At 38.7% G+C, this 13930-nt stretch overlaps 1 protein-coding gene across 1 annotated transcript in view; it reads right to left on the bottom strand.

Moving 5' to 3' along the window:
* pcdh15b (protocadherin-related 15b) overlaps positions 1-13930 on the bottom strand; it is a 212322-nt gene that overhangs the window by 58974 nt on the left and 139418 nt on the right. The window contains exons 21-22 of the mRNA XM_046853892.1: positions 11569-11793; positions 7504-7620 (exon numbers count right to left, since the gene is read on the bottom strand). Of these exons, the coding sequence (XP_046709848.1) occupies positions 7504-7620; positions 11569-11793 (342 nt within the window). The remainder of the gene's footprint in view (positions 1-7503; positions 7621-11568; positions 11794-13930) is intronic.

Genomic DNA, 13930 nt, shown 5'->3' with positions numbered 1-13930 from the left:
CTTTTTATAGAAAAGAGTTTGAGGTTTTGGCCTATATTTCTTCAGTGGTGAGTCACAGTGGTAATCAAGACAACTTTTCTCTTCGACGGAAAGGAAAAAAAAATCACTGAAGATCATGCACTTACATCTTATTTGCATAATATGCTAAACCTACTTTGTAAACTGGTTCTAAACTGGTCACCAAATCTACATATATATGTGAATATTACATCCAGGATGTATTTCTATCTTTTGTCCAGAGATAGTGTCTAGAAGCACGAAAAGTGGATACTATAAAATAAATAAATGAAAGAGTTTTCTTTGACACTTCAACAATTCCTTTATAATTCCTGCTCTTGCAGCTGTAAATAATTCCTGTTTAATTGAGTAAATGTTATGGTTTTAACATTTGGGTACAAAGTGATTATAAGTTTATAAATATTGTTCGTTTTCTTTCACTTAGTAGATTTTATTTCTAGCTCTTTAAATCATCTTTTAGTTTTTACATACATTTTATTGATCATCATGCGTGTCTGTGTGCAAGAGAGCACATAGTATTCTCCTTTGGTTTGGTATCTAATGAAAGAAGGAAAACTAGCAAATGGATGTGAATTTGCAAACCAAAAATCTTAAATACCTGCAACTTCCTGCATTTGTTTCATTTCAAAATCAACTGCCCCATATTCCAACGTCAAAATGTTATTCTTAACACATTTTTTCCCACACATCATATTTGGAGATTTTTTATCATGATTTTCTAAAAGTGTAACTGCTTGTCAACTTTCCTTGCTGTTTTATTTTATCTCGAGCCCCCCAATGAATTGCGGCTTGCTTAATCTCGGACCATTCTCAAAACTCATATCATCCAGGAACATACTAGCAAACGCTTCATTGTTATTTCCCTACTGATCTCAATTTCATTGAAAGAATTAGCAAAACACCTGCAAAGGGAAGACAGTCATGCAAAAAAGTGAGAAAAACGTACATTTTGGAGGTGTTGCCATTTCGATCAGAAACCGCAGTATTCCCCAGCTATACTTTTCTGCCAAGAGTGACTCATTGAAATGTCACTCACACCAGTAAAATGTGAGGTTCATCAAATGGCTTTATGGCAGTCTGCCTCATTTAAAGGTATAAATGGCAGTCATTTACCACTATCCGCAACTAAACGATCTGGTTCAGAAGATAATGACGTTCACGGTGGATAGTCGGAGCAGGAACCGGGGTTCATTTAGAAGGGGGTTGAGGAGCCGAGCATCCGTTGCATCTGTGGGATGTGTGACACCCACTTAGCCTTATTGAGCAGGGTAAACAAGAACTGAATTCCGATCAGTTTGTGTACGCTGTAAAGTGCTGACACACTAAGGCGAGTGACAAGCTAAATTCAATCGGTGCCCTCAGCTGGGGTTTGGCCGCTCCAGTCAGCACTGGCATGGGGTGAGTTATGGGCTCTAAACGACTGAGCAGAAATCAGCCCCCTGCAGCCTTTCGGCACAGAAGGTGAGACCATGGGCACATTGCATCATCACTGTCATGTCTTTTAACGCAAATCTCAGAAAACTCTGTGTGTATGTGTGTGTATATGTGTGTATAATTAGAATGTGTGTGGGTACACCGTTGTGGACTTGGATAAGGAATAAGTGGCAAATATGGAGTGCATGTGAAAGAAAGAAGAAACGCAAGAGTCTGTCAGAGTGTCTTTGAGTATATGAGTATGTGTGTGTGTGTGTGTGTGTGTGTGTGTGTGTGTGTGTGTGTGTGTGTGAGAGAGAGAGAGAGAGAGAGAGAGAGAGAGAGAGAGAGAGAGAGAGATAAGAAAGAGAGATCAACAGGGATGCAGGCTGTCTGCTGCAGGCACCAGACTGAGCTCTACGGAGATATCTCGGCTGTTGTAAACAACACACACACATACGCACACACACATGAACACATGCACTCACATATGCACGCACAAACACACAGCCAGATTATTAATAAAAGAGGATAGGACATACTTAAACAACCCGAAGACACTTGACGCATGCTGCCAGAACGAATTTCTTTCTTAGCATATTTTGACCATATCAAAAAATAAAATAATACAAAATTAAACCATATCACATGCGTCCTTCAAACAAAGTATTGGGACACCTGACTTTTCCAGACATATTTGGTTCTTTCCCAAAAAGTTGTTACCAAAAAGTTGGAGGCAGACAATTATATAGGATGTCTTCGAATGTGTTCGAATTTATTTCCATGTCCATTCCCCTGAACTAGGAGACCTGTTCCAGCATGACAATACTCCTGTACACAAAGCCAGCTTCATAAAGATATTTACTTGGGCTGGAGTGGAAGATCCTGCTGTTGAGATCTGACCTTAGCTCTATTGAACACCTTCGGGATGAGTGTGAATGCTGGCTGCACCCCAGGCCTTTTCACCTACATCAGTACTTGATTTTACTAACACCCTTGTGGCTGAATGCGCACAATCAAAATCCAAAATCTTGTAGAACATCTTCCCAGAAGAATGGAGGTTATTATAACTGCAAAGGGGGACTAAATGTAAAATCAAATATTCAAAAAGCACATACGAACCACATAAATATATATAACAAGTCTTTTATTAATTTAAGTTTAGTATTTCTTTGAATCTTCTTGCAAAAGTGCTTAATAATCAGAGCAATAAGTTATGAATAATAGATTTTATAATAGAATAATAGAATCTTTGTTGCTACTTTCTCAGGCCTGCCCCTGGATGCTGCATGCAAAACATCGGATTTTGAAAATGCTAGCAAATTCACCTCATTAACATTTAAACAAAGACCTGAACAGATAATCTTAAATAATCATAATCATTCGCACAGGCATAAGATTATCTGAATAATTGGAGGCCATTAGTTTTACCAGTAGGCCAAAGACTTACTGGAAAAACCTCTCTGCAATAAAACTATCATGTAATAAGTTTTTGTGACAAACAAACATGCAAACAAAAGTAAATTGTGTCTAAAATTGTGTGGTATCTTTTTAACAGAACCAAGTGGCTGCTTGTGTGCAATAATATGCATAACTTCTTACAACTTATCCTTTATCAACAGCACATCTTAATCAATCCAACAAATAAACTGGAACATGCAGGGTTATGGTTATAGGAAAAAAAAGAAAATTAAAAAGGGGACCCTGACACCTAATTGTAAGGGGGTGTGTCTTGTTCCTGCCCCCTGTAGCCCAGCAAATTAGGGCATGCAACAAATATTCCACCTTCCCTTTTTAATCAAGGGTCCAACAAAGGACTCCTTCAACAAACCTTCTCAAGCACACTCTTGTAGCGAAGCCTTGCCTCTTCCATGTTTTTCTACATTTTCATGCCTCTTTTTCATGTTTGCACAGTCATAACCTGACCCCGATATGCCTAGTCTTGTCTTTTCATGCATCTCAGCTGCTAGATATCTGTGTATTAGCGATAACCTCTGCTAATTCTGTTCATGTTGAGGACTGCTATATGCATGAACTTCTCATAGCCTGGTTAACTCTTCTATGCTAGCCCTAGATTTTCCTTATTTGCTGTGTTCCTAGATTAGTTTGTTTACAATGACATTGCTAGATAGTTATATCTGTATCATTGCTTTGTCAATTTTTGTTCTAATGTTTTTGTCAATACATCCTCACACTTTCTCTCGCCTTTCTCTTACTCCACAACTTACAATTATATCATTAATCAATCAGGGCTTTGTTCAAAAGCCGAACAATGGCAGCATTGGTTTCCTGGGATTTTAACTTTTTCCCTACCGAACAGAAGTCTAATGTCTTAACCGATAAGCTTCCTGTATACCTTCCTGTATACTGCACCTCAACCAAAGGTGCCGAATCCAAGGGTACTCTAAGAATCTAAAATTTGTTAACAAAATAGAACCTATGAAATCAGCATCTAAAACAAAAGAATCTGCTAGCACAATGTTCCATCTCATGTCTGCCATTGAATGTTAATCAATGGATTGTTTTTTATTAAATGACCTCTAGATGTAAAAATATGTGTGTACGCATAACGGTCTGTAAAGGTATTCTGGATGTGTCTAAAAGATGGCTGGATGAAAGATCTGATCAACTGCATAATACTTGCAATCCAGAATTGCAATACTACAGAGCATGTAGATCTACAATAAAAAGCATTAGTATCAGTGGACTTTTGCATCAGTAGCCTGATCCAAAGTGGCATGCCTAATCCAAAGCAGAAGGAACGTCTCTTGGTTACGTATGTAACCCTAGTTCCCTGAGGGAACGAGACGCTGTGTCGGTTCTGACGCAGCTCGAGTTCCTGAAAGGGAACCAGTGCACTTTTAAGCAGTGCTTTTCACTGCCATGGCTTGTGATTTATGAATAAAAGAGACATTTACCCGTGTGGTACGCACCATTGCACATTTAGCTACTGAGTCTGGGCAAATGTCATTAGTGGGTACAGGGAGTGCTCAGAGCAGTTATTTTTTTTTCACAGTGGAAGACATTTGCATGCACAGGTACAGTGTTTTGTGTTTTTTCAGCCCAGACAATGGTGACAAAAAGCGGTTTGGAGATGCTTGTGCTCTTCTGAACTCTGCTGGGCGTTAGCATGATTATACGAGGAGGAACTGACAGCACAGTCATGTCTTGATGCAATTCCATTTCTCTGATACGCCTCGGGTTTCCGGTTTCAATGTATTCTAACATTCTAAGTTATAAAGTAAAGTTATTTAAATTTAATAATGATTGTGCAATTTGGTTTAATCCTTTTAGCTGGAAACTGTTGTCTGAATGCACCACAGAGACTCTGCATTGTGGTTTCATCTAATTACATTGACCAACACAAAAAAGGTGATGTCAGCACTGATGCATGGATGTGTTTTGTGCTATTAGTGTCAGTCTATGCTACACTTATTTGGCTGATTTGACACTCTGTAACGTGTAGGTCATTAGAGGAAAAAAAAAAGTTCATCCAAACACCAAACCTCGTGGATTAATAAAAATCTGTTCCATCTTTTCTATTTATTTATTTATTTATTTTATAAGCTAATGCACTAGTACACTACTAATTTGCTTAACATTGTGCTTGGTAGAAACATTTTTTGGAGAGTGGGTTTGATTAAGTTTATTTACTTGATTATAATCTTGCATGATTATACTTTTTCAAGAATGTATGATTAAATATGTATCACATCGAGGACCTCTTTATATGAAAAGACACAAGAAGTCTAATGTAATCAGTATTTACTTATGCAGTGCATAACTGATGCTTGATGGAGTCACAGTGGCATGAAGAAACATGCTCAGGATGATGGTATGGACAAGTAATAGGGAATCATGAACAAGGGATTGAGTGTGTACAGAACATAGCGGTTTGGTTCAAATTCATCATTTTTTGTAGTACCACCTACAAAAACTAAACCTCTTTGAATATTGTTAATATTAAAAGAATATTTACAGGCCACTTAAATCAGTAGATCTTAAAGAAGCCATAAAACCAAACATAGCATAGCCTAGGGTAAAGATAAAAAGGGGGTAACAGGGATTTTTACTTGTCGTATGTGCATTTCAGCACAGTGAACTTCTTTCTTTTCATTAAAAAGCAAAGAGAAGGAACCTCAGATCAAGAGTCAGAGCGAAGGGTCAGCCATGATACAGCACCTCTGGAACACAGAGGGTTAAGAACCTTGCTCAAGGGACCATAAGGGGCAGGTTGACATTATCAGGGCTTAAACCCCAGACCTTGTGATCAGTAACCCAGAACCAGAATCATTATAGCTCTAATAACTAGACTAATTACATGAATGTACACATTTCAATAAAGTTCATAAAAGAAACATTTACAAATGTGGCCCACTGATGCTCTTTTGCAGTTATGGCTACAAAGATTGAGATTTTCTGACTTATAAGACCCCCATTTATTGCTCATGCTTGATAGAGAAAGCCAGACATAGCAAAGCACATCATAATGTGGCTAAATGGTTTGATATTCGAGTAAAACTGGTAAGGCTTGAATACACGGAGATTAATTTGTTTTTAGAGTCGTTCTGACTGAAATGCCATCTGGAGAGAAGGAAAAGTAACACTGCACTTACACACACACACACACACACACACACACACACACACACGCACACTGTAAGTTCATGATTCTGTCTCTTATGTTCCGATATTTTTGTTTCATTCCCCTAAAAAAATTGATTTGAAGCAAATTTCAAGTGGTCCTCCAAAAATCATGTTTTTATACATTTTCAGGCCTCTGTAATAAAGACACCCATACAGCTGAGATGGTTTTCTGCTCAGTATGGGTGTAGTGTTGCTACATTTCTGTAGCTTTCATGTCAGTTTTAAACCAGGCAACCTTTTTTTCAAAAACAAGGCATTTCCAACTCCTGCACATTGATTTTTTTTTTTGTATAAAAATTCCAGAGGTTTATCAGATTCTGGAATGCAGAAAAAACAGCTTGTCTTGCACCAACACCAATGTGACAATGCAGGTGTTTTTATTAAAATGGCTGATGAGTGTATATTATGCTCGATTGCTGTATTGCTTTTCCTGGCATCTAGTGTACTACCCTGTGTACTACCCTGTGTACTAGTGATCAATATTCATAAAAGAAGTGCATGCATGCTCATTAATATTCATTATCTTGACATCGCCATGCTAATAGTGCTGGGAAAAAAAACACAGAAACTCGCTTTAAAGAAATGTTGAGAAACCAAAAGCTAAATCAGTTGCTTATTGTCATACTGTACTAACCTGAGAGACATGTACAGATCTGTTTGTTTAAAGAGGTGGGGGATTAGTTTATAGAGATTTGTTTGCCACTTTGTAGCAGGAATGGTAGCATTCATTGCTCTTTCTGTTTACACAATAACTAAAGAGCTGTGTGTATCATCTCCTCAGAGTACAATATGCATACTGAATCGTGTTTGACAATAGTGGCACACACTAGGTAATTGATATAGAGTAGTAAAGATAGAGATAGTAAGTGGTTTGATTGGTTGCCCCCGGTCAAGAACACTAAGCAGGTTAAATACCTGTTTCGTGTCATGTAGAGAAAGTCTGTTAGTATGAATGACGTGAAAAATTGTTTTTTTCTCCATAAAATCCAAAAAGAAAATTCCAAACTCTGTTCAACACTCGAGGCTACATAATGCTGTTTCTAAAAAGTGTGTTGAAATAGTTTTAGAAAGTACTAGAAAATGTCACTTAATGAATGTGTTCAGAAAAATGCTTGGAAATTGATAAATATGTGGTGATATCAAAGGTCTGGAGAACAGTTTTGTAACACGGCAACAGTCAGCAGGACAAGACTGCACGCACAATCACAGAGAGCACCGACCTTTATAAATCAGTGTGCCAAAAGACATGGTCCTATGTACATCACAATCTGTACAAATGCTGCTATTCTTACCACATGCGCATCCTGTCACCGAGCTCTCCTCACACGTGAGTTTTCTTGCTGGAAACAACATGATCTCACTTTCGCACCCAAAAGTCAGTGTGGATAGGGAAAAAGGCATACACACACACACACACACCCCTACCGTGGTGTCCTGGTCCTCAGCATGCACAGTGGTCACGATGGTCCCTTTGGCTGCATTGGGTGCCACCATGCCTTTATACAGGCTCTGGCTGAAGACGGGCGAAAAATCGTTCATGTCCTGCGCAAAAACACAGAGAACAGAATGAAAACCTGATTAATGGCACCTTTATACCACCTTTCCTTTGCTCTATTTCTCTCTTTCTCTCTCAGCCAAGCTGGCAATTGCAACTCTAAACCCTCGTATGAGCAGGACCCCATTACCTCGTGCCTCCGCTGCACTAAACAAAAATGGCATTTATTCAATAGCAGATCATGAACAGCATTAAGGATGTGACATGGTTTTGTGTGCCTTGGGAGATATTTTTTTCTTTTTTTTTTTACCTGGATGAAAGATAATTATAGCTTTTCAGAATGCAGAGAACATAAAAGTCAGTGGCACTAGAAAGAAGAAGATAAAGCAGAAGAAGAAGACGAAGAAGAATCTGTTCTGAAGGGGAAGCGTGGAGGACGTGACTTTTCACTGAGAAGTTTATTTGTGGAGGACTTGGTGTAGGATCTGAGAAGCACGGCATTGTGAAACGAATGCTGATGAGGCGGATGGCTCGGTCCTCTCGCCTTTAATACAACACACTTCTCTCAGACCAAGAAGAGGCCAGCACAGTTCAGCTACCTAAATTACACACCCCTCCCCCACATACACCATGGCCCCTCCTGCAGGAGTTAGCCTTTCCAAGATGTCCTTGGGATGATGATCTCAGCTCTTGACTAATAAAACTGAGCTGTTTACTCGTGTGTCGAAAGTAATGGGGTATTTGAGTGCACTTTGAAATGAAACTGCTGTGGGTTTTTTTTTCTTCAATTTTTTCCATATCCTCATATCTGCAGGTGTGATTTCCTGTCAGAGATGAGAAAACATATAGGCCTTTCATTGTGTTAGACAGAAAAAAAAAAAGCATAGTGAGCTGCTCCGGTGGTGTTAGTCTTCCGGTTATAGCTTTGCTCATCAAGACCTGCACCCCAGGGGCACTATCACATCTTAATCACTCTGATATTACTCAGCCTCCATGCATCAGGTAACACATTCATCGACTGCCCAGACTTGGTCTTTCTCATTTTCCGGCAGCAACTAATTATCAATTAACTGCAGCCTGAAAGGAGGAGAAAATTAATAAACAGTCCCAGAACTCATCTGCAAGAGACAATTAGCTGTTCTTTTGAGACTAAAAGGGAACATAATATGTTCGCTGCCTCGTCAAGCAGCTCGGCTTAGTCAGTGTGATGAAATGAGCTGAGAGGGAAACTCCTGTGACACAAACAGAAGCCAAACAGAATGGAGATAAAAGAAAAAAATAAATAAATTTGTACATGAGGTAAAATCAGGAGCTTTTGACAAGTAAAAAAAAAAATATATGGCTAATCTTGTTTATGGCTGATGAAGCGAGCCTTATCAAGATTAAAAAAAGAAATTGAGAAATGGTCTGAGGAGTAAGAAAAATGAGCAGAGAAGGCGTTAGGAATATCAATCCACTTGTGAAAAATATCACAACAGTGTTCTCTTTCAGTCGCTAGAACTGAACCCAGCAGCTGCCCTTCACTGAGGACTAATTGGCATTCATCATGGGTCTGATGTCTCATCTTCAGAATTCTTTCGGTATCGGGAAACTATGGTGCTGAGAAAAATGTGGGAGAATGAATAGCCACTTGCACTCGCAGCATATGGAGCTTTTATATTACTGCTTTACAGCTAATGGCCATTAGGGTTAGATATGCAATTCAGGGAAATAATCATGGTATTATTGTATAATACTACAACAATAGTTATATCAATGGTATATACACACAGAACAGTCTACTGGAAAAAAAAAACAATTGAAACCATACCAGAAATCCTAATGGTTTCCGATACAAATAACATTACAAACAATCAGCTGTCACTTAAGAAAGACACAAATAGATGCAAATGCAGGAAACATTGTCTTTAATGCAGAAATTGCAAATAATTCTAGTGGTGTAAAGTATTTGAGTTACATTACATTATTTAAGTAATATTTGCCTACTTTCTAGTTTCTGGAGTATCAATGATATAAGCAACATTACGCTCTACTTAACCCCATTTAGGATTCAATATGTACTGTACTTTTTTACTTCACTGTATTTCAATGGACGATAACGTCACAATTACATTTTGCACCTATGTTAAAGATGCCATTAAGGCTCAACACTCCTCTACCCATTGTGAGCAATTTTTTAGCACTGCTGGCTTCATTTTCAGTCCAAAAAAATCCCCAAAAATGTAAAAAACAGTTTTTGTTGAAGATGAATAAACATTTTAGTCCTCCTTGAGACTGAGAGGTGCATCATTCACAGTCAACTTTGAATATCTGGTTTTACTTACTTAAAAATCTAAAATTATTTAGTTAAATTTTATTTTCTATTAAATATTATGGCTCTTCTACTTTGTGATACTGTAATTTTATTTGTTAAAGACAGCTACCTTTTTGAAAGGTTGCTTTAATCCTTTGTCTTATTTTTTTGACTGATTTGTTTGATCTTGGTTATATTCTGGCATGTTGAAGAGGCTGTTGTGATCTTGGGGTAATGCAATTGTTAATGTCGAGGTGTACAATTTGATTTGTATTTTAAGGAATAAAACCTTACAAATTCAACAGTTTTTGGCTTTTCACGTGTGTCTTGGTGTTGAGGACTAGTGCATCTTCGAGCCTACATTCAATATGAGTAAAATTCTCAAGTACTGTTTAAATCAGATACTCTAAGAAGTTATATTGGAATTGGTGACTTAAACTTGTAATGAAGCAAGTTTTGCAGTAACATATCTATACTTTTAATCAAGTATGATTTTCAGGTACTCTTTACAACTATGAATGATTCGAAATCATAAGGCAGAATTAAAGTAATGATAAACAGAAGCGATTCAGGCAATTTGTATCCCGAAACACTGGACTTTGCTTGAATTGGGAATATGATTTAACAAAAGATGTCAATATTAAAAAAGGCAATCACAAAATAAGCAGGCTTGGTATTGTCTAGAGTACAAAGACAAAAACGGAGCAAATACTTCACAAGAAACAAAATTGAAAGGTGGGGCATAAATGCTTAGACTGATCAATAGCTTAAATATGTTAGCATTTATGAGCAAGAAGGTAATTTAAGGGAAAAAAACAAGGAACCAACTGAACATGAGTGAAGACATGACAAGAAAGCAAAGAAATCACGTCTACATACAGATATTAAAAAAACAATGGGACATGCCAGCTCTCAATATGAAGCGTTCGTCTAAAGGGTGATTTTCCTGCTAACTGCTAACTATTACAACCATTATCAAATAGCTTTCATTACATTTTGCATTTGTGCGCATCATTTAATCATTATAATCAAACCATGGTGTGGCAGCAGGGGCGTGGCCGAGCGCCGATTTGTGAATGTAGGGCGAGGCCGGGAGCAGAAAGGCGTAGAAATGATACACATGAGGGAGATCTTGACTAATGAATGTTCTCTCTTTGCAGTGATCAGAGGGAGCGCATAAAGAGGAGCGAGAGTGTGTTTGCCGGAGAGTGTGTGTGCCGGAGAGAGTGTGTGCTTGTGAGCGTGTGAATAAAGCACTGATCGATTAAATAAACCCGATTTGCTTGGAACTGGTCCTGTCCTGAGTGGTTTTCCTTCCCCTGAACCATCAGCTCTCCCACACATGGAAACTGGAAACTAAATGCTTGGTGATGTCCTAATGGTTCCTTCCTGTATTCAGTAGATTTACAAGTTCTATTGGTCTTGATGGTATTTACTGTTCTAGCATGCCACCAATAAAAGGCAACATATTACCAGTAGATCCCACAGGCTCCATTACAGGTTCCATTAAACTAATACAATTTCACTGTAGCCATTTTATAAAGGATTTTTGTGTATTTTTTCAAGCGAGAGAGCCATTATGACTACAGCGGTTACATCATCCAACATCTAGTGAGATAATCTACCAAAGCAAGTGTGAAACTGCACTGTTTTGCAGTCAATTATACCAGTACTGTGTGGTACTAAGCCAAAGAAAGCTTACCATTATCGTGACAGTAACGGTGGCTAAACCAGGTGGCATACTCCCATCGTGGTCCACTGCCTCCATTATAAATGTGTGTGTGGTCTCCTCAGGAGCAAGCTTCTCAAAGTCCAGTGTGTACAACACCTTTAGCTCTCCTGTAACAGGGTTGAGCTCAAACAGCCTCCTGGCTTCTGTGGTTCTGATACGGTAGGTGATGTTTGAGTTCAGGTCTGCATCTCGAGCCTAAATGAAGAAAGACAGAAAGCAGGGTCAGTCATGATACAGCTCACCTGGAGCACATACGGTTAAGGGCCTTGCTGAGGGGCCCCAATAGTTTTTATTGAAACCGGGGCAATCTTAAAAGCAGGAGTTTTAAACTTGAAATGCTGGGTAAATGTGTGGAGAACTGGAAAATCTGCCAAACGTCAATGTGTCTTTTGCAAAAATTTATGAAAGCAAGGTCTGGCAAAAAATACTGGGTTTTTGACATTTAATTAAATATTGCAAATTAAACAAAGTTTCTAAACTTGATGATAAATATGAATGACATGTGATATTATCTTTTTAAACATGTCTGGGCTTTCGGAAAAGAAAACAATTAGGTAGATAAGAAGCCAGTTTAATAGACATGGTGGAAAAAAATATGTTTTTGCAGGCTGCTACACATGCAATGTGGCACAAATTACGTGAATCTGTCACCTAATGTGTTGCACTAATGAAGACCTATTTTCTGTGCGTTTCTTTCTCATGTGCTTGCTAATGTTGATTGTAGTGTGTATGTGGATGTTGCCTTACGGTCACAACTCATGTTTATTGTTCGAGTTTCATGGTGTACTGTATAAAGAGAGGAAGCGAGCAAGTACACACACCAGTTGTGGCACACAGCACAATGATTATGCTGTTTTACTGTGTGGCTACTCTCAATCTTCTCATTCACACACATTACTAAGTCATGAATATCTCATTCGCCTATGTTCATATTTACTTCTTATTGCAAATGCTATTCATGTACATCGTTTTTAGTGTAAATAGTGTTTTAGTCCTGTGACAGCAGTGACGTGTGTAGTAGGAATGACAGACTGGTTTAAGGTGGAGGTTGGACTACATCAAAGATCAAATCTGAGCCCTTTCTTGTTTGTGTTGATGGATAGGTTGACGGACGAGGTCAGACAGGATTCTCCGTGGACTATCGTGTTTGCAGATGATATTGTGATTTGTGGTGACAGTAGGGAGCAAGTTGAGAAGAGCCTAAAGAGCTGGAGGTACATGCTAAAGAGAAGGGGATTGAAAGTCAGTGGGAGTAAGACAGATTACATGTGTGTGAATAAGAGGGAGGGCAGTGGAGTGGTTCGGTTGCAGGGAGAAGAGATGGAGACGGTGGAGGAGTTTAGGTACCTACGAGTGGCAGGAGTGATTTGTGATAGAAGGGTATCTGCAAGAGTGAAAGGAAAAGTTTATAGGACTGTGGTGAGACCTGCGATTTTGTATGGTTTAGAGACAGTGGCATTGAGTAAAAGACAGAAAGTGAAGCTGGAGGTAGCAGAGCTGGAGATGTTAAGATTTTCATTGGAAGTGACGAGGATGGACAAGATTAGAAACTAGTTTATTAGAGGGACAGCGCATGTAGGACGTTTTGGGGACAAAGTGAGAAAAAACCTGTTTGAGATGGTTTCAACATGTGCAGAGGAGGGACATGGGGTATATTGGTAGGAGAATGCTGAGGATGGAGCCACCAGGAAGAAGGACAAGAGAAAGACCAAGGACGATGTTTATAGATGTGGTAAAGACATGCAGGTACTTGGTTTGAAAGAGGCAGATGTAGAGGGTTATGGAGACGGATGATCCACTGTGGTGACCCCTAATTGGAGCAGCTGAAAAAAGAAGAAGTGTGTTTTGGTTCTAAATACACTATTTAGTTTAAAGTATGTGGAGACCTGAGCAAAAGTTTCGTATGGAATTATCAAACATCCCGTTTCACATTTAGTCTCTATTTACTATTAGAATAACCTTCACTCTTCTGGGAAGCTGTTCTACTAGATTTTGGATTGTGCTTGTCTTGTGGAGATTTTTTTGCTTATTCAGCTGTAAGGGTGTTAGTAAAGACAAGTACTGATGTAGGGTGAGGAGGCCTGAGGTGGGGAAAATTTCATGCTAACACTAAACTAAAGTCTAACTAACTGAACTCAAAACGAACTAAATTCTTTACTAGAAATGCCTGAAAACATCTGACCCTGACCTAATAATAAGAGAACAAGCTGGTAGGAAAAATCCTATTGTGATTTCCTTTCCAGAGATTTCATATTCCAATAGGAAGTGCAGTGCTAAGTACTGCTGCAGCTCAGAGAAGAGCCCAGGAAGTCAGGAACCTTTCATTTGTGTG

This window comes from Silurus meridionalis, chromosome 7 (assembly GCF_014805685.1).
Source record: "Silurus meridionalis isolate SWU-2019-XX chromosome 7, ASM1480568v1, whole genome shotgun sequence".
Classification (NCBI taxonomy): Eukaryota; Metazoa; Chordata; class Actinopteri; order Siluriformes; family Siluridae; genus Silurus; species Silurus meridionalis.
This window is presented reverse-complemented; position numbering and strand designations above follow the sequence as displayed.